Below are 20,463 nucleotides of genomic sequence, written 5' to 3' on the forward strand. Positions count from 1 at the left end.
GACCAGAAAGGAATGGGTTACTCTTCCCGTGCCCAAGTCCACAGTTCTCTGAGTGGTCCAGGGGTAATGTTTGACTCCCGTAGCTCCCTGGACCCAGGAGGATTTGTTAGAAACTTTCCCGTGGGGCTTAACCAAGACCGAATGCTGTGCCCCCGTATCCACCAGGAATTGGACTGGTTTCCCCTCCACTTGTAGGGTTACCCTGGGTTCGGGGAGGGGGTCCGAACCCCATCCCCCCTACTCTGCATCATGTGTAAATAGGACTGGGGTGGCCTTCGGTTGCCATTGCCTCTGGTTGGGGCGCGGCTGCCTTTTCTTGGGGCATTCCCGAGCCCAGTGGCCCTTTTCCTTGCAATAGGCACATTGATCTCTGTCCAATGGTCGCCTGGGAGGCCGAGTGGCTGGGGGGCCCTCTTGATCTTTCTGAACAATGGCGGCCAGGACCTTAGTCATTTTCTCAGTGGCTTTAAGTTGTTTATCCTCTGGGGCGTCTCGGTTATTAAAGACGCACTGGGCGATACGGAGTAGATACTGTATCTGTTTGCCCTCCAGATCTTCTAACTTCTGGAGTTTCTTTTTAATATCAGGGGCTGCCTAGTTAACGAAGGACATTACAGTGGCAGCCTGATTTTCGGGGGCCTCTGGATCCATAGGGGTATACTGCCTAAAGGCTTCCATTAATCTTTCTAAGTAAGAGGAGGGACTTTCTGTTTTACCGTGTATAATTGAATATACCTTGGCCAAATTAGTGGGCTTGCGCGCGGCAGCCCGGAGACCCGCCATTAGAGTCTGGCGATAAATGAGCAGTCGTCCCCTACCTTCTCCGGTGTTATAGTCCCATTCATCCTGCGGGGGGGCGAGTTAAGGGAAAGGCTGCATTGATGAGGTCAGGGTTAGCGGTGGGTTGACCATCATCTCCAGGAACCAGTTTTCTCGCCTCCAGCTGGATTCGCTCTCGTTCTTCGGTAGTGAATAGGATCCGGAGGAGCTGTTGGCAGTCATCCCAGGTGGGCTGATGAATGAACATAACGCTATCTAGAAGAGCTGTCAAGTCTTTAGGATTATCAGAGAAGCGGGCATTCTGGGTTTTCCAATTATATAAGTCACTGGTAGAGAATGGCCAATACTGGAGTCGGGGGTTCCCTGTCTCATCGGGAGGGCCTATTTCTCGCAGGGGTAGGGCTATGGTGGAATCCGGATGGCGGAACCCTGGGTCGCGCTGATTGCGTCCACGGGTGCGTCCAGCCGGCCCATGGGAGTTATTTTCATTGGGCAGGAGGACCGGTAGTGCTTCTGCCTCTCGGTTCTCCGGTTCTGACCTGGGTGGCCCCTCGGGAGGGGCCGCAGGAGGTTCTACCAAGGGGAGAGGAGCAGGGCCAGGAGCAGGAAGGGGGACCGGTTGTGGGGCCAAAGGAGGAGGTTGATATGGGGGGGCGTCTAAGAGAAGGAGGTCTTGGCTATCAGAGAGTATGGGTGCAGTTGGGGCCTGAGGCTTGGGAGGTTTAGTTGGTCGGGCCGCAAGGATCTTACATGACCCTGATGACAAAAAGGGGGTCATCCAGGGAGGTGGCTTTTCTGTCAGGTCCTGCCATACCAGGATGTAGGGGATCTGGTCTGGATGGCCTTCTTTTCCTGGCAAGAAAACTCTAGATTTAACTTTTAGGATTATAGGAAGACAAAAGGTACCCTCGGTGGGCCAGCCAACCCCGAAAGTTGGCCATTCAGAGCGGCAGAAGGTAATTAGTTTTTTTCTCCGGATGTCCAGACTGAGGTTGTGTCCTCGGGACTTTACATCCCCGAAATTAGCGAGAAGGAGGGAGAGGGGGGTACTCTGTGCTTGGCCCATGTCTGGGTCCTGGAAGAGATTGGTTAGAGAAGGTTACTCTGAAAACGAAAGTGATTAAGAGCCGTCCCAGTAGCGGAGCCTGTAAAAGGAGGAAGGGGAGGTTATCGCGTGCGCGCTTCAGATGGGCTATCAGCCCCAGATGTGTCGTGGTGGCCGTCTCCAACCACACCCGACTAGGTGTCCTATAGCGCGTCCGCCAGGACTGTCCTAGTCCCCAAAACAGAAAGTACCCTGAGCCGGCTTACTTACCGATCGGTTTTCAGCGATGACCCGTTGACCTGATGTCTGGTGGGCTCGGGGGCATCCCGGACGAGCCCCCAAATGAAATGCCCACGGTCGCGAGACCCCTCCACAAGACCACCAGAGTCGAGAGTCAAAGCCAAGCGGCAAGGGTCATTTATCGCAGGTTCGAACCTGGACCTCTGCGCACTCGTTGCCGGTGGCGCTAAGAGGTCCCGATGGAGTTTAGTTCAGCTCTTTTACAGATAGGTACAATCAAGTTCGAGACTTTCCAGGGGTGGGGAGTACTGATTGGTTAACCTTTAAACAAAGACACGCCGTCTGATTGGTTGGATGATTACAAGGGGGGTCAGCAAGCGTAGTTACAGAAGCGAGAGCGGCTGGTTAAGTTTCGGTTTCCTGAGGTTTCGTTTCTCAGTTGGAAATACTTAAGACAGGGCCTTGGTTACAAAAAGAAATAGTGCAAACAGGAAAACTGATGCAACCCTAACAGCGCTGCGGCCTCCACCAGCCCAACGGCAGGGCGGCGGGAGGCTGTGCGCCCAACTCCAGGCGACGCTCCCAAATGTGGCAACCCAGCGCCGCGCCCTGGAAGGGCCCTTTTTCGGCCCTTCTCAGAAAAGAAACTCCAGGAAAAGCACAGACTGAGTGCAGGGCGTCAATTCAGTCTTATTCCCACCAAAGTAGAACGCAGTCCCCTCAAAAGTACTTTGCAAACGCAAGAGACACACAAGTTATTTAGTTTCTACGATATATTGACGGTAAGATCATAATTAGTACTAATAGCATTGAATACGGTGTTCAGTATTTAACGTGTGTTACCTTGATTACAGGCTCAGTGGAATACTTTGAACAGTGTTTCTGCACTGACCTCATCTTCCCATCCATCCCACAGATTGCGACCAAAATTATCTTTCTAAAATAAAAACTTGGTGAAGAAAGCCGTGTGGTTTAATATGAAGGAGTAGAAGCTGTGGAACCCGAAGAATCAGGGTTTCTATTCCTGCTGTGCTATTTATTAGATTCCTGAACGACACATTCTGCACAAAGATCTCCCCAGTGTTCTTTCACCCAGTCTCCCACAAGCAGGATGACTCCCGGAAGAAGGGCTGCCAAACGAACAGAACGCGCAAACCGAGACAACACCACTGTTTACGTAACTTTGGGCAAATCCATTCCTTTCTACGAAATATCCAGCTGACAGAAACAGCTGAGATGCTTTCTTGTTTGAATTCTCCGGAGTCACACCTGCCCGGTTTCCGCGCGGACCAGAGCCCGAGGTCCAGACGCACTGCTACCCACCTCAATCACCCAGTAACCCGAGCTTGGGGTAACAGCCAAGAGCCCCGAGCGCGACCCGGAAGGAGAAATCGCCCCTTCCGTCTAAGCAGGGCCCACCCTCTCCCAGCGGCCTGGACACGGGCGAGAGGGAGCTGCGCGTGCGCAGTGGCGTTGGCTGCCCTTCCGGTACGCCCGGCGCGGAGAGGCGGCACGGACGCAAGCACGCACGGACGCAAGGTTTCCCTACTTGCGCCGCCGCCCTAGCTCCCACTTACACCTGCAGCGCGGTCAGCCCCGCAGAGATGCTGCGAGCCTGTCAGTTATCCGGCGTGACCTCCACCGCCCAGGTGAGGACGCGGGCGCCGGGAGAGAGCGCGTGGTGAAACTGACTCCCGGCAGCCGGCGGAAAATAAGGGAGGCTTTGGCTCTGCCTAGGCCTGGGGACAGAGGCGTGTCTCAGGGCCGCCCTTATCGCGAGAGTCCGGGGTGAGCCCTCGAGGCAGTCAATTCGGCAGTTCGATGGACTGGAATGACTTGAGGGTTATTGCTGAATAGGGATGGGGCGTGGAGAAGAGAAGGTGGCGGGGAGGCGGGCGTAGGACGGGAGGCACGGCTTCGGGGACATGCCATCCAATCAGCCCCGCGCTGCCCCAGTCTAGGACCAATTGAGGCTGCTGGCGCCCGGGTCGCCGGTTGGGCGCTTGATAGGTTTCGCGCAGCCAGTGGTTGAAGGTCGACGGAAAACTGCAGTTCCCAGCAGGACATGCATAGCCTTGGCTTGTTGCATCTTAATAAGGAGGTGCCTGGACTGCTAGAGTCCGCATTTTGGGGGGGGGGGGGTGTCAAGATTGTAATTAATCAGGAGGGGCTGCCTTTCTTTTCGTAGCGGAGAACACTTCTTGAGCTAATGAAAGATTGTAATTTATGGAGCTCGAACACCTGGTACTCGAGGAAGGTTAGGCGTCATGACCTTGTGCTCATTTCTGAGATTAGCCTGAGGATCTGTGTCTTCAGGTGCTGGGACGACTTTGGCAGACATTCAAGGAGCCCAGACACCCAGTTATTTTTATTTCTGCATAATTATTAAAGTAATTTTCTGAAATTAAAAAAGGAAACCTATTCCCATTGCTCACAATGTAAAGAAAATTGGTATTTTGGCAAAATGTGGTATTTGCAAAACAGGTACTGTGACTCAAGCAATTGAGCAAACTCCCTGGGCACAGCGAGTTAGAAATAAAAGTCAAGCTTTTTTTTTTTCAAGTTTGCTTATCTCCCCTTTCGTTTCCAGGGTAGGAGAAGTAGTCTCTTCTGTAGGAAAGTGCGGGGTAGTGTTAGTTTTCTGTTGCTTTATAACAGGTGCCACAGATTGAGTAGCTTAAAACAACACATTTATTATCTTAGTGTTTCTGGACATGAATGGTCGGGGTTCTCTGCTCGTTGTCACACAAGGATGCAAAGTGTTTTCCCTGCTGTGGTTCTCATTTGGAGCTTCTCTTCTAAGCTCCTTCAGTTTGTTGGCAGAATTCAGTCCCTTGCAGCTGTAGGGCTGAAGTCCCTGTTTTCTTGCTAGCTGTCACCTCACCCTTCCTGGGGGCTGTCTGCTCCGAGGCAGTTTGTAACACAGATGTTTACTTTCTTGCAGGCTACCAGGAGCTTGTCTCTTAGACTTCAAAATTTCTCTTAACTTCCCTGTTTCTGATCTCCAGACCCAGATTTAAACGGCTTATGTGATTAGGCCAGGCCCACCTGGGTAACTCCCTTTTGATTAGTTCAAGTCAACTGATTAGAAACCTAATTACATCTGCAAAATCCCTTTTGCCATACTACTCTAATCATGGGCTTAACTGCAGGGGGCAGAGATCATGGAAGCCGGCTTAGAATCTGGCCTATCATACTGCCCAAGTGGGGCTAGGAGGTTGGAGGAAGCGTAACTGCCTTTCAGGGCAGAACTGGTGAGGTATGTTTTCGGAGCTCTCCTTTCAGGCCCAGTCTTGTTACATCATGGTTGTCACTGATCTGTCTCTGTCTGCCCTGAAGTCCAAAACTACTTTTTCCTTCCTTGCCTTTATCAAAATATTTTCCACTTAATGGGATCCCAATTAGGAAATTAGGAGAAAACTGGTTAAAACTTCATATTAAAATATGAACCCTTTTCTAGCCTGCAACCAAGATTTCTTACCTTCCTAAAGCTGCTATCTTGAAAAATTCATTGGTTTATTCTTCTTATCTCCTCATTCATTCTATAGTATTTGCTCCTGTTGCGTTGTGAAACTCTTTTTGCTCTTCTCATGTAGTATCTTGGGTCCCATTTTACCCTTCATCTCTTTTATTTTCCTTTGTTGAGTCGACTTCTTCTTGTCCCTCTAGGAACTCTGGTACCCCAATGAACTTTCCCCCTCTCCCTCTTTCTCTTTTCTTTTAAGACATTATTTCAGAGCAGTTTTAGATTCACAGCAAACTAGAGGGCATTCCCCATATACCCTGTGCCTGAGGGATGCATAGCCTCCCCCTGTATTAACGTCTGCCACCGGAGTGTTACATTTGTTACAATTGATGAACCTACATTGACATATCATAATCACCCAACATCCGTTGTTGACACTAGCGTTCTCTTTTGATGTTGTACGTTCTGTGGATTAAGACACATGTATGATGGTATGTATGCATCACTATGGTATCATATAGAGTATTTTCACTGTCCTAGAAATCCTCTGTGCTCCACCAATTCATCACTTGCCTAGCCCCACCTCCTGGCAACCACCAGTCTCTTTACCGTCTCCATAGTTTTGCTTTTTTCAGAATGTCATATAGATGGAATCATACAGAATGTAGCCTTTTCAGATTGGTTTCTTTCACTTAGTATACTTCAGGTTCCTCCATGTCTTTTTATGGCTTGATGGATCATTTTTTTAGTGCTGAAAAATATTCCATTGTCTGGCTGTACCACAGTTTATTTATCCATTCACCTACTGAAAGACATCTTGGTTGCCTCCAAGGTTCGGCAGTTAAGAATAAAGATGCAGTAAACTTTTCAGTGCACGTTTTTATGTGGACATACATTTTCAGCTCCTTTGTGTAAATACCAGGGAGCACATATGCTGGATCATATGGTGAGAATATGCTTTGTTTTGTAAGAAACTGCCCCTCTATCTTCCAAAATGGCTGTACCGTTTTGCATTCCCAGCAGCAGTGAATGAGAGTTCTTGTTGCTCCACAGCCTCACCAGCATTTGGTTGTGGTCAGTGTTGGGGATTTTGGCCATTCTAAGAGGCATGTAATGATACTGTCCCATCTCTTTATATGCTCTCTTACTGGGATTACATCAGTTCTCAGAATTTTAATCCCTAAGCAGATGATTGTCTAGCCTCTGCTTTTGAACTTTGTACTCAAATTTCTAAATTCTTGTTTGATTTTGTCAAAATCCTTTCCACTCCATCACACCATCTTCTTTTTTTTTTTTTTGCTGTACACGGGCCTCTCTCACTGCCGCGGCCTCTCCCGTTGTGGAGCACAGGCTCTGGACACACAGGTTCAGCAGCCATGGCTCACGGACCCAGCCGCTCCGCGGCATGTGGGGTCTTCCTGGACCGGGGTATGAACTCGTGTCCCCTGCATCGGCAGGCGGACTCCCAACCACTGCGCCACCAGGGAAGCCCCACACCACACACCATCTTCTTAAATGTCTTCTGGCTTTTACTGTTGCCCTCCTAGAGTCAGTTCTTCACCTAGTTGTTAACAAAGGGCTTTAAAAAAGCATACAGACCATGTCATGCCCTCCCGTGACAGCCCATCTCATCAGAGTAAAATCTAAAGTCTTTACCGTGACCCCTGGGCCCTTCATGATCTGGCTCTTTGCATGTCTTATTTTTCTACTCGGCCTCATTCTCTTCTTCTCACTGCCTTTTCATTTGCTGTTTACCCTGAAGTTCTCCCACACATCTTTGCTTAGCTCTCACTCCCTTCAGATATTTTCTCAGCTATCACCTTCCCTTCAGAGAGGCCTTCCCTATCTAAAACAGACCTCTGACCACTCTCTCCTTTGCATCACACTGAACTTACCCTTACCCTACTTGGTTTTACTTTGTAGCCCCTACCACCACCTGACATACTGTGTATTTATTGTGTATTTTCCACATTAAAATGGAAGCTCCTCAAAGGGACTGTATCCAGTCCCAGCTCCTAATAGGTGCTCAGTAAATAAAGATGTGTCATTTGTGACCTGTTTGAATGAAAGAATGACATGTTTGAATGAAAGAATAAATGTGTTCTGTGAATTTTTCTTAATTTCTGCAAGTGGATGTGACCTCCCTTAAACTTAAACCTCCATAGGTTTTAGAAGCTCTCCAGAGAAACAGAACCGATAGGATGTGCATGTAGATAGAAAGATTTACTATAAGGAATTGGCCCATGCAGTGGAGGCTGGCAGGCTTGATATGCACAGTCCCAGAGGAGCTTGTGGTGCATTTTCAGTCTGAAGGCTGGCAAACTGGAGACCCAGGAGAGCCGATGGTGCAGTTCCAGTCTGAAGGCATTCTGCCGGAGAATTCCCTCTTGGCTTGGGGAGACTGGTCTTTTTGTTCTATTCAGGTCTTCCATTGACTGTCTGAGGCCCACCCATATTATGGAAGGCAACCTGTTTTATTCATAGTTCATTGATTCAAATGTTAATTTCATCCAAAAACATCCTCCAAGTTGACATAAAAAATTTACCGTCACGGCTGGCATCTAGCTTATCCTCAATGTGTGGACTTAATCATCCTTAAATTCCTTACATGTGGGTATTCAGCAGAAATGAATTGCTCTTTCTTTCTTTCCCAGAAATGAGCTTCAGAGCTCTGATTCTTCCTCACTTTACTTCCCAGACCTAACACCATCTGTCTTCTTTTAGTCCCAGGACTGCATGGCCAGGCCCAGCCTTTTTTGAGGTGGGCCTTGGGTTTGGAGGACCTGGGCTTTCAGCCTAGCCTGGCCCTCTCCCAGACTACAAATTTGGGAGTGGTCATCTGCACGTGCATTGATCTTATCTGCTTATAATTTTGAAAAAGCGAAAGAAACATTATTTTTGAGGGTTGACCAAGCTAGCTTATTTAACTAAGACCAAGTTTGACATCAGGGCTAATTTAGGACTGAACTTGTGTGTGGACATTTTTAACTGTCATCTTCTGGAATTCTTTCTTTTCATTAGGGTTATAAAACACTGTTACTCAATAATAGATGTAGGTAGTGAGGCACACGTGGTAGAAAGTAGTTTAGTATATGATGCAGCCTGTTTGCTTCTATGCATATTAGAATCCTTTTTTTTTTTAATAAATTTATTGTTTTAATTTTTGACTGTGTTGGGTCTTCATTGCTGCGCACAGGCTTTTCTCTAGTTGCAGCGAGCAGGGGCTACTCTTCGTTGTGGTGCGTGGGCTTGTCATTACAGTGGCTTCTCTTGTTACGGAGCACAGGCTCTAGGTGCTTGGGCTTCAGTATTTGTGGCATGCGGGCTCAGTAGTTGTGACTCGGGGGCTTAATTACTCTGCGGCATGTGGGATCTTCCCAGCCAGGGCTGGAACCCATATCTCTTGAATTGGCAGGCAGATTCTTAACCACTGCGCCACCAGGGAAGTCTAGAATCCTTTTTTATTATTCTTCATTTTCATTTCTCTGGACCAATTGCTTTCAAACCATTTTGAAATACATTTTACATCATAACTTAGAACAGAAGATTGAGAGTATATAGGTAATATATATTTTCACACATATATGCAGAGAAAACTAGAGAAATATCACCTTCCTGCTTTTGCCATACTGATGAATGTCTGCTATTTCCTTGTCATAACTGAAAAGCACTTTTTCTCCTATAGAATATGTTTTTACTGGGAAATAATACTGCTTTCATGCCAAACTTAATTGGATTTGTGTATGTGATATATTTTTAACCTTAATGCATGATTCCTATAAAATATTTTTAGTCAACTATAGAAAGAGTTGTTGGATATTGATCTGTAATTTAAATGTAGAACTTGCCATTAACTTCGGGATACCTTTTGTTTGTGTGGGAGGAATCCTTATTACAAATCTCAAAACCGAAATGTCAGTTACACCAAACGGCCACATCTAGAAGGGAAACCTGCAACCTCCAGATAGGGTTCACATGAGGGGACTTGTATTATAGTCTCTGTTTCCAGGATTGTGGTTTCTTTTTATATGTTCACTTTAATTTGGAAGAGCTAAGGAATAAGTGGTCTTTGCAAGAACATTACATGGGAATTGTGTGTTTTAACTTGCTTTTTGGGGTTTTGTTTGTTAAAATCATGTTTCTATAGGTTGGAAGCAGCAATGCTAAGCTTATAACATTTATTACAAGGCTATATGTCAAGGCAAATTGTTTTGAAACAGTATTATCTTTTCTACATTGTTGGTTATTATTAATAAAAAGGTATTCCAGAACTAAGAAGTGTCCAGTATTTTGTGTGTTAAAGTTAGGACGTTTAGTTTATATAAATAAAGAGAGTTTAGTTTGGTGCTTAAGAAAGAGGGTTCTGAAGGTAGACTTTGGATTTGGAAGTGGTTTCTTACACGTGACACCAAAAGACACAAGATAAATTGGATTTCACAAAATTAAAAAATGTTTTGGGGCTTCCCTGGTGGTGCAGTGGTTAAGAATCCACCTGCCAATGTAGAGCCAGAAAGTAGATAGTGGCTGACAGGAGCTGGGGAGAAGGGAAAATGGGGAGACTGCCTAGTTGGTACAGGAGTTTACTTTTGGAGTGATGAAACTGTTCCAGAGCTAGGTAACGCTGATGGTTGTACAGCATTGTGGATGTACTAAATGCCTCTGAAACGTACACTTTAAAATGGTGAATTTTATAAGCGATTTTTACCACACAGAGAAAAAAACAAAACAAAACACTCAACACCAGGCAGTTGCAGATGGCCTGATATATACAGAGCTAGACTTAAATATATATATATAATTAAAGTAATATAAAATAATATATAATAAACTTGAAGTAGCATCCATTAGCCAGAAATGGGACAATTTGAGTTTTCAAAAGGATAACAGTTGCAACTCGTTTAAGTTCATCAGAAGTGTTTAAATCCATGAGTTGATAAAGAACCTGTTTTGGTTTGCTAAGGCACCTTGAGCTTGGGGTAAAAGATTTATTGACTGCCTCCCTCAGTTCTGGGGGTTTCTGGCCTCAGCTGGGCATTTTGTGTCCCTCGTGAGGTTGTAGTCAGGCCGTGGCTGGGGCTAGAGTCATCTCAAAGGCTTCCTCACTCCCGTGTCTGACAGCTGATACTGGCTGCAGCTGAGACCTCAGTGGGTCTGTTGGCTGGAACACCTACATGTGTGTCTGGGTTTCCTCCCAGTTTGGCGGCTGTGTTCCAAGAGCAAGTGTGATGAGGGGCAGAGCCAGGCAGAAACTGTATCCCCTTTATGTCTTGGTCTCAGAAGTCACAGAGCCTCACTTTCACTGCCCTCCATTAGTAAATTAGTAACTAAGGCATGCCCTTGTTCCAGGGAAGGGCTCAGTTTGCTGGAGGAGTAGCAAGTTTCTGGAAGAGCATGTGTTACAGGAAATATTGTTGTAGTCAGTTTTGGACAATACAGTCTGCCTTGTAGCCATGACAACTTGCATTCCTCCCACATGTAAATACATTCACAGCCTTCCTCATAACCCTCCAAAACCTCATCCCATCACAGCATCAGGCTTAGACTAACGGACCAGGATCTTGCCATCAAGTCAGATCCCTTTGCAGGTAAGACATCTTGAATGTGGTCTGTTGGGTACAGTTCCTTAAGTGCTTTTCCTTTCAGTCTAAAGACCTGTGAACTAAAGAGACAAGTTATCTGTTCCCCATATACCCTACACACAATATAGTGTGACACTCCCATCCAAAGAGGCACACAGCAGTCACTGTTCATAACAAATGTCAAATCCAACTGACACATGTTGCTGCTTGCTTAATTAGGACTTAGTCTTCTTGCTTGGGAATGTTTCTCCATAGCTCTTTTTTTTTTTGGCTGCACTGCGCAGCATGTAGGATCTTAGTTCCCCAAACCCGAGCCCCCTGCCGTGGAAGCGCTTAGTATTAACCACTGCTCCGCCAGGGAAGTCCCTCTCCATAGCTCTTGGTTCTACCCTCTGGGCTTCAGGTTTCACCCTTTGAATCATCCTTCCTTTTCTGTTTATTAATTAATTTATTTATTTTTGGCTGCGCTGGATCTTGGTTGCTGTGCGCGGGCTTCTCATTGTGGTGGCTTCTCTTGTTGCGGAGCACGGGCTCTAGGCGCGTGGGCTCAGTAGTTGCAGCACGTGGGCTCAGTAGTTGTGGCTCGCGGGCTCTAGAGCGCAGGCTCAGTAGTTGTGGTGCACGGGCTTAGTTGCTCCACGGCATGTGGGATCTTCCCAGACCAGGGCTCGAGCCCATGTCTCCTGCATTGGCAGGTGGATTCTTAACCACTGCGCTACCAGGGAAGCCCCATCCTTCCTTTTCCAGATGTGTCGCCTGTTGGCAGCTGAATCGTTTTCTCAGACTGCTTTCTGTCTGTAGAGGTTCTAGAGGCCCAAAACCTCTATTTGTTTTATACTCTTCACTTTTAAATCCAGGCCAGCCTGTTTTTCATCTTAATGACTCTGTGGGTTTCTTGTGGGTCTTACTGGGGTGTTCTCCATTAGACAAGAGCCACACCCACAAATCTGATCAGAATAAGCTCTTCTCCAATTTTGGGCTCCCTGTGAGGCTGCTGTGGTCTCAAACCCCTAAGATTCTCAGTTGCCCTGTTGCTTAATAAAAAGAATGTGGAATGCATACTCTTAAGGTCCTTAGTGGGCCTTTTCTCAGTATAAAAAGTTCTGTGAGGAGCACCTCCTGAGATCTTTCTGAGGTCTTAAAGGATCGTTGCTAACTGGAGAGGCTGAGAATGAGAAACAGTCTTATTTTTTAACCCACCAAGTACTAGCTCCTTTTTTTTTTTTTTTTACTAGCTCCTTTATATTTCCTTCAAATTTTGCTTGAAAGCTAAACAGTTTTTTTCGGTTTGTTTGTCTTTCAGAAGCTTGGCGCTATCCTTATCATACTCTGCTAAAAGGAAGCAGTTGGCACTTGTGAACGTTCTGCTTAGTACTGTCTTTAGCTAAATCCATCAGTTCATTAGGTATAGCTATACCTAATTTTCTATTTTCCACGTCTTACCATGGGTGACAATTTTGATAAACTTCTGCCACTACATACAAAGATCCCTTTTTCCTCCAGGTTCCAAAAATATTTTTCTCACTTTTCTTAAACCCTCACCAAGACAGCTTCTGTGAAGGCCATTAGGCTTCTGCTAACAGTCTCCTCAAGGCCCTTCCAACTTTCACTCCCCACCCCCCAGTCCCAAAGTCATTAACACGTGCTTTATGTTTTATAGTAGCAGCCTATTTCCAGGTACAAGCATCTGTTTGGTTATAGCTGTAAAACAGATCACCCCAAACCTAGTCTTTATTTATTCTTTTATGGTAAATAATATTTATTATTATACAGATAAAAATTATATTGTATTGTATATACTTATAAGGAAATAACATATAAGTAAATATCTTTCATTTCTAAGGAGGTTCCATTAGGAGGTTCTTGGGGTCTCATGAGCTTGCAAGGTTCTGGGGAAGTGGCAAGGTTCTAGAAAAGCATGTGAGCTGTGAACTATAGCAGTTTTTGGAAAATACAATCTGTCACAATTAATAAATGAAAACCAAAAAACCGCACAATTGTTCATCATCAGAGGATAACTGGATAAAAGGATAAAAAGAATCAACCATTTATCCTCCTTTCCTCTGTGAACTGTACTACTGAGTAATCAAATTGTAGATGAGGGGAAGCATCTCTATAAAATACGTCAAATTATAAATGAAAAATAGAATTAGAGACCACTTTTTGCAACTTCCAATAAATTAATGGATCTAGACATTGTACATTAGCACAATTGATAACAGCACAAAAAGAGAGGCAAGCAGATGTTGTGTACCTCCCGATGAAAGAAAACACCACCCCCTAAAGTCTTGCCAAAGAGAGTAAACCTGAGTCTGATCAAGTGTCTGGTTCCAGCTCCAGCTTGCAGGAAATACAGAGGACAGGAACGTGTTAAATTGCACCTTGAACAAAATCCAGTCTGTGGAAAATTCTGCAGGTTGAACAAGCAGATTTCTTCAACAGAATAATTACTGGAGGGAACACCTATAGAGTAAAAGACCTATAGATTAATAGACTTAGAAGATATCCATATTTTTTTAATAGGCAAGACTAAACTTTGTATCTAGGGATTCATACTTGGGTGATAAAACCATGAAAAACTTAAGTATTTTGACTCTTAAAGCTCTGTTTGGAATATGAAATGCAACATAGACTATGATGGTAGCCTAATGAATAGGATACTTAAATTTTTTAAACCAGGAGCCACTATTTCAGATAAAAAACCTGTTTATTTGCCTCAGGATACAATCAATTTTCTTTTTTTTGTACAGAAGTATGAAACTTTTTTTAAATTAATTTTTCGGCTACGTCGGGTCTTCATTGCTGTGCGTGGGCTTTCTCTAGTTGCGGCGAGCGGAGGCTACTCTTTGTTGTGGTGCACAGGCTTCTCATTGTGGTGCCTTCTCTTGTTGCGGAGCGTGGGCTCTAGGTGTGCGGGCTTCAGTAGTTGCAGCGCGTGGGCTCAGTAGTTGTGGCTCACGGGCTCTAGAGCACAGGCTCAGTAGTTGTGGCACATGGGCTTAGTTGCTCCGCCGCATGTGGGATCTTTCTGGACCAGGGATCAGACCCATGTCCCTTGCATTGGCAGGCGGATTCTTAACCACTGCGCCACCAGGGAAGTCCCAAGTGTGAAACCTTTTATTGCTACTATGTTTTGGTCATAAAAGATAAATTTTTTCACGTTTTATCCCTTCTTAAATCAGGGTGCATATTACAGTTGGTGCATTTTTACAATTGTTTAATTCAAAGCTCAGCTTTCAAAAACAAAAGCAAAAGCAAGAATATCCAGAAAAATTCTGAAAAAGAATAGTACTAGAAGAGAGGACTAGCTCTACCAGGTTAAAACCTAATTCTAAGATGCAGTAGTTAAAACATTGTGGGGTTAGTCTATGAATAGAAGTGTGTGAATAGGTGGAACAGTGGAACAAATTAGGAAATCTAAGTGCATCAAGGAATTGAGTATATTTTAAGGTGGCATTTCAAATTGTTGGGGAAAAAATGGATTATTCAGTCTACGATTTAGGGACAACTGAATAGACATTTAAGAAAAAATAAAGTTGAATCCATGCCATATACTTTACACTGGATTCAAAGATTTAAACATAAAAAAGATGAAACCATGAGAGTAATACCATGGAAGACTTATTTTATCATCAGAGGGTGACTTTCGAAGAATAGGAGAAAACCCGGAAATCATAAAAGATGGACACTTTTGGCTATAAAAGTATCACAAACTGGATAAAACCATTTGCAAGTAGCAGGGACATGGCTAATTTTTCTTTGTATGTAAAGAACACTTAGAACATGAAGATGATCAATCTTATTTAAAAGTGGTCAAAGGATACACTGACAGTTCATAGAAAAGGAACTAAAATAGATAATAAATATATTAGAAGATGCACAGTCATAACAAAGGAAACTGTGATTAAAACTGCACTGCAAGGCTGTTGGAGAGGCTGTGGGAACCCCCATCCCCTGCACTGGCAGGCGGACTCTTAACCACTGTGCCACTAGGGACGCCCCTAATACAGCAATATTTACCAACATTTCAGATTTTACTTTTAGGAATTGACCCCAAATGATGTATGTTTCTCATTGTTTATTATAATAAAAATTTAAACAAAACCTCAGTCACCATCAAAAAGAGGCTGGTTAAATATATTAAGTGACAACTGTTGGAGGCCAGAGAGAATGAAATGTACCCACCAAACTGAGAGCGTCTTGAGACCAAAACACAAGGCAGGCAGCTCCACATAATCAACAGATCAGTTTATTATAGGGTAACTTTCAGGGTGGGATCCGGCAGGCAATGATCCAGAAGCATTCACAACTGCACTCTGCATGTCTGAGGGGCTGTTGGGAAGATTTTATAGTTAACCTAGAGTACAGGGGTACGTGCTTGCGAACAGGACGTGCATTCCTAAGTCAAGATGATTGAGTGGGTAACGGGTCTCATGGGTAGGGGAATACGTCAGCAAAGGTCTTCAATGTTTGGGGACTAACAGAGCGTAGAGGCCCCCTGGTCCTAATGATTATTAAACAATATCTATTAACTACAAAGCCTTTGATGACAGAGAAGCGATTTACCACACAGTACCATCCTGGGCAGGGTCTGTGGAAGGACAGGAGGAACTGTATGGGCCTAAGATGGCATCAGTTATGCTAACAGCCGTACACCCAACCATACAGTGGAGTACTGAATCACTCAAATCCAGTAGGAAGATTTTCATGTGCTGATATAGAATGAGCTCAGGTGTATATTGTTGAGTGAACTTTAGTACAGGACTGGGTGTATGTTATGGTATCATTTGTGTAAAGGGGGTGTGCCCGGAATTCTCCGTCACAAACTATCTGAATATATAAGAAACAGATAGCATTGGTTGCCTATGGAGAGAGAATCTAAGTGGCTGGAAGACAGAAGCATGAGGGAGACTTCACTCTGTATGTAACTAAACATTTTGATTTTGAATTTCAGATTTTAAATTTACTTAATGCTAGGAACTGTAAACTTACAATCACATCAAATATATCTGTCAAAGGGAGGGAAGAGGGGCAGGGTAAAAGTAGAAGATGGATAAAGGAGCAGGTTAAAAAGTATACATTGCTGTGAATTAGGGTGTTCTCAGACTCTAGTGTTGAATCTGGCTCTGTATTACACAGAATCAAGGATCCATTATTATGTTTGCTGCTTGACGTTCCAATTAGCTAATTGTCCGCCGTTAACGGTGCCTTAATTTTTGACTCAAATACCTTTTTATACCCATTGAGGTAAAAAAAATGCTTTCTTAAACAAAACACAACTTTAATGGTTTCCTAATATTTCATCCCTAAGTGAACAAAATGGAGTTGTTGATATATGAAAGTAGATGCAATTCTGTTTGAAATTTCATGCTACCTGCTTTATAGAATAGTAGGAAAACACCCTTTTCTTGTAATTTCAGTTGAGAATTCTACACTAAAGGTAATAATTGAAATACTTTTAAAATACCAATTATAGCTGCTTTACACATTGTAAAACATACAGTTTTTCCTCCCCCAAATGTATTAATATGTTAATTTGATGTTTACCTCTAGGCTTTGGCAAATAGAATGTAAATGCAACTATAATTCTAGAGTAATTTCATGTGCTCTCTGATCATGTGATATTTTTTCTTAAAATTTAAGATACTTTTAAAAGGAAGTTTGTGTTTTTCTGTTACTCCTTAGATGCAGTTTCATCAAGGAACCTAGAGAAAGCATTTTTTTTCCCCTTGCTGCTGTTTGATTTCCTACTTGGTATAAAGAAAGATTTTATTTCTGGACACAATAAGTTTGAAATTTCTAATTGATAGCTATACATGGCCTTAGGTTTATCAAAACCCTCCCCAAATAGTATTTAGATGCCCATTTATTTGTTTTATTTAAGGGATCTACATTTTGTTAAGAAACGTTTGATGTTATGTGCTTTACTTTGATTAAAACAAATCACACAGCATTGTCTTGATCATTTGCTTTTGTGTAAAGATAGACAACTTATATGAAGATAAGTATTTACATGAACATTTATGACATTAGTAAACTTAGTTTTTTTTCTTAAAACTATTGACTTTTAGTCTAATTATATATTAGGAGAAACCAAAATGAACTTTTAGATTTAGATGAATAAATAAATTTATAAAAAAGAAAACATGGCAAATCGTCTCTAAGAAATAATTAGCATATATAACATTAAAAGTGCTAATTGGCACCCCAGTGTTATAGCAGCAGTATTTACAATAGCCAAGAGATGGAAGCAACCTAAGTGTCCATCAGCAGATGAAGAAGGTGTGTGTGTGTCTGTGTGTGTGAGTGTATAAAATGGAATACTACTCAGCCATAAACAGGAATGAAATTTTGCCATTTGAGCCACATGGATGGACTCAGAGGACATTATGGTAAGTGAAATAAATTAGACAAAGACAAGTACTGTATGATATCACTTATACGTGGAATCTAAAAAATACAACAAACTAGTGAATATAACAGAAACAGACTCACAGATATAGAGAACAAATCAGTGCTTATCAGTGGGGAGAGGGAAGTGGGGAGAGGCAAGACAGGGGTAGGGGATTAAGAGATACAAGCTGCCATTTGTAAAATAAATAAGCTACGAGGCTATATTGTACAACACAGGAAGTATAGCCAGTATTTTATAATAACTATAAATAGAATATAACCTTTAAAAATTGTGAATCACTATGTTGTGCACCTGAAACTTATACCATACATCAACTGTACCTCAGTATAAAAAAATGCTAATTGATCATGGTCTCATAGTCCCTGTTTTTTGAAATCTTAAAAGTCGTTTTATATGAGCCTTTGGGGCGTAGGAAGCATCACTGTTTTTAAGGGTTTGTAAATATGTTTCATGGTAAGGTAAGTTGGTTTCTGAAAGTAAAATAAATTTTTGTTTAATGAAGACGTTTGTATTGGTAATAAAAGTACTGCTACTGAGTTCCCAACCCTAAAGTCCTCCCAGATTCTTATAACTCTATTGGTTGTGGTGTTTTTTCCTTCTTCTCTAGAGTTGTCTTTGTGGGAAGTTTGTACTCCGTCCATTGCGACCATGCCGTAGATACTCCACTCCAGGCGGTTCTCGGTATGTAGCATGTCTCCCTGTAAATAAACAGGCTTTTAACTGTGTGCTGAGGGGCGTGTGTGTGTGTTCGTTCTTTGGATATGAGAATATCTGCATAAAATCTTTTTTTTTAAGGGGTACAAACACTGGAGCTTTGCCATAATATCTTTGGAGCATTATTTATTTGTAGGCGAAAATTTGTCAGGGTGCTCCTTTTGGTTCTTTGGTGACTGGATGGCATCCAAGGTAGACCCCCCCACCCCTTTATGGCAAATAGATATACATCCAGAACTCAGCACGTTGGAACTTTAGAAGTATTTGTTCTACTTGACATTTGTTTTATTGTATTTATGGAAATGTTTAAGGGAGAGGACTGTTGAAAATTAGTCATACTTGTTTTTTGGGTTCAAAGGAAACCTCGTGATTGTGAACATGCCAAGGTTTGTTTTTTTTTTTTGATGTGGACCATTTTTAAAGTCTAGGAGGCATGTGGGATCTTAGCTCCCTGACCAGGGATCAAACCTGCACCCCCTGCATTGGCAGGCGGATTCTTAACCACTGGACCGCCAGGGAAGTCCCTGAACATGCTAAGTGTTAAGTGTTAGAGGGAAGATTGCTTCATTCTTCCTATCCTAGATATTACTGTGTTAAAAAATTATCCATAAAGAAATATTATTTTGTGTTGTGAACATAGGAGGAAAGGTGATGTGCAGCTGTGGTGATAAACTGGGCTGCTGTGATCTGAATCAGTGGTAGAGAAATAGAGGCTTGAGGTCTTTGAGACTCTTGCATTAGTCTAGGGAAGTAGGTTTAGGAGAGCCAAAAAATAAAAATGTATTTCCTGTTTCTTTCACTTAGGTTGTCTCCTAGCAAAATTGCTGGAGCTGGCATCTTGTTTGTTGGTGGCGGTATCGGTGGCACTATCCTGTATGCCAAATGGGATTCCCATTTCCGGAAAAATGTAGAGAAAACCATACCTTACTCAGACAAGCTCTTTGAGATGGTTCTTGGTTCCCCACCGTATACTGTTCCATTGCCAAAGAAGCCGGTAAGAGTTTTAAGCACAATTTCAGCTTATCCTAGAGAATACTTTGAAAAGCAGGTTGTTTTCATCTTGAAAATATTTTGCCGGGTATATGTTTTCATTTTTTAAAAAATTGAAGTAATATTACGTGGAGCTGGATTTTTATCCCTTTGGAGTCCCATAAGTGCTCTCCTTTAGTCCACATCGTATAGAAAATAATTATGTGGCACACAAGGCTAAATGGAAGGGGCAGCTCGGGCAGAAGTAACCCCAGCTGCCCTGTGGATGGAGGGGGTTCTGTGTCAGCCTACAGCATTGCAGCCCTCAAACTCTGACTTAGAAGACTAAAAACATAAACGTAGAATGGCCATGACACAGGACCCACGTGTCATAGTTAGTAATGGCTCCTTTTAGACCTCAAAACAGCCGCAGAATTTTCAGCTACGTACCGATTCTGTGACGGGAATACCTTCTAGTATTCCTGGAACTTTGTGCATATTCTTCATATTCTTCTTTTTCCCCCATTAGGCTTACAAATTTTTTTAAACATGTTAACGTATTTCCTCTTTCAAACGGGTGCTTGAAAAAAATGTATAAAAGAGAGCATGAATTTTTGCTGCTTTGGTATTGGATATTTCTTTATGCTGTGAGGCTGGACATGGCTGACCAGTTCTTTATTAGAAACTGGGTAGACGTCTGTTCTGCAGTATCTAACATGGTCTCGAGACCAATCCTATGACAGAGTTACTATGTGGAAAAGCAGGTGTCCTCTGACTTCTCTCACCTCCACCCCAAATGACTCAACATGTTCTTGGTCTTCTACAGCATTTATTCTTCCATCTGAACTTTAAAATGTCCACGTGGGCTGAGGGAGGTAGTGTTGCAGCTTCAGTAGTCGAGGAGCAGAATCCTATGGCTTCATTCTAAAGTCCTGGGCCTATTTTAAGCTCCATGACCTGGGAGAAAGAACTGGAAGCAATTTCAGGAGCATACAGTCAGGCTGAACAGTTCAGAGTAGTGTTCTTTTTGCCCTTGACATGACTTCAGGTGTCATTCTCAATAGCCTTGGCCTCTTCTTGCCCCACTTTCCCTACCCTGCTGAACATTGCCACTTGTGAACTTTGCATGTCTGTACTCCACCACCTCAAAACTTGCGCGCTTCCTGATTTGCTTTTTATGTATTAAAGATTGTACCACGCTGTCAAGTAGCTCAGTTAGAATTCTTGGATTCATCCTCACAGCTGCCCATATTTT

The 20,463-nt window shown here is 43.3% G+C and overlaps 1 protein-coding gene across 3 annotated transcripts in view; it reads left to right on the top strand.

Annotated features, from left to right (window-relative positions):
• Positions 1-3,555: 3,555 nt before the first annotated feature.
• Positions 3,556-20,463, top strand: part of IMMT (inner membrane mitochondrial protein) — a 49,407-nt gene continuing 32,499 nt past the window's right edge. For 2 of the 3 annotated variants that reach the window (XM_079941430.1, XM_079941431.1), the window contains exons 1-3: positions 3,561-3,714; positions 18,133-18,206; positions 19,044-19,233. In XM_079941430.1, coding sequence (XP_079797556.1) covers positions 3,670-3,714; positions 18,133-18,206; positions 19,044-19,233 — 309 coding nt within the window. In that variant the 5' untranslated portion in view covers positions 3,561-3,669. Of the gene's footprint in view, positions 3,715-18,132; positions 18,207-19,043; positions 19,234-20,463 lie in introns of all 3 variants that reach the window. The other variant, XM_079941432.1, reaches the window with a different exon arrangement.

Source organism: Stenella coeruleoalba (assembly GCF_951394435.1).
Source record: "Stenella coeruleoalba genome assembly, chromosome: 13".
NCBI lineage: Eukaryota > Metazoa > Chordata > Mammalia > Artiodactyla > Delphinidae > Stenella > Stenella coeruleoalba.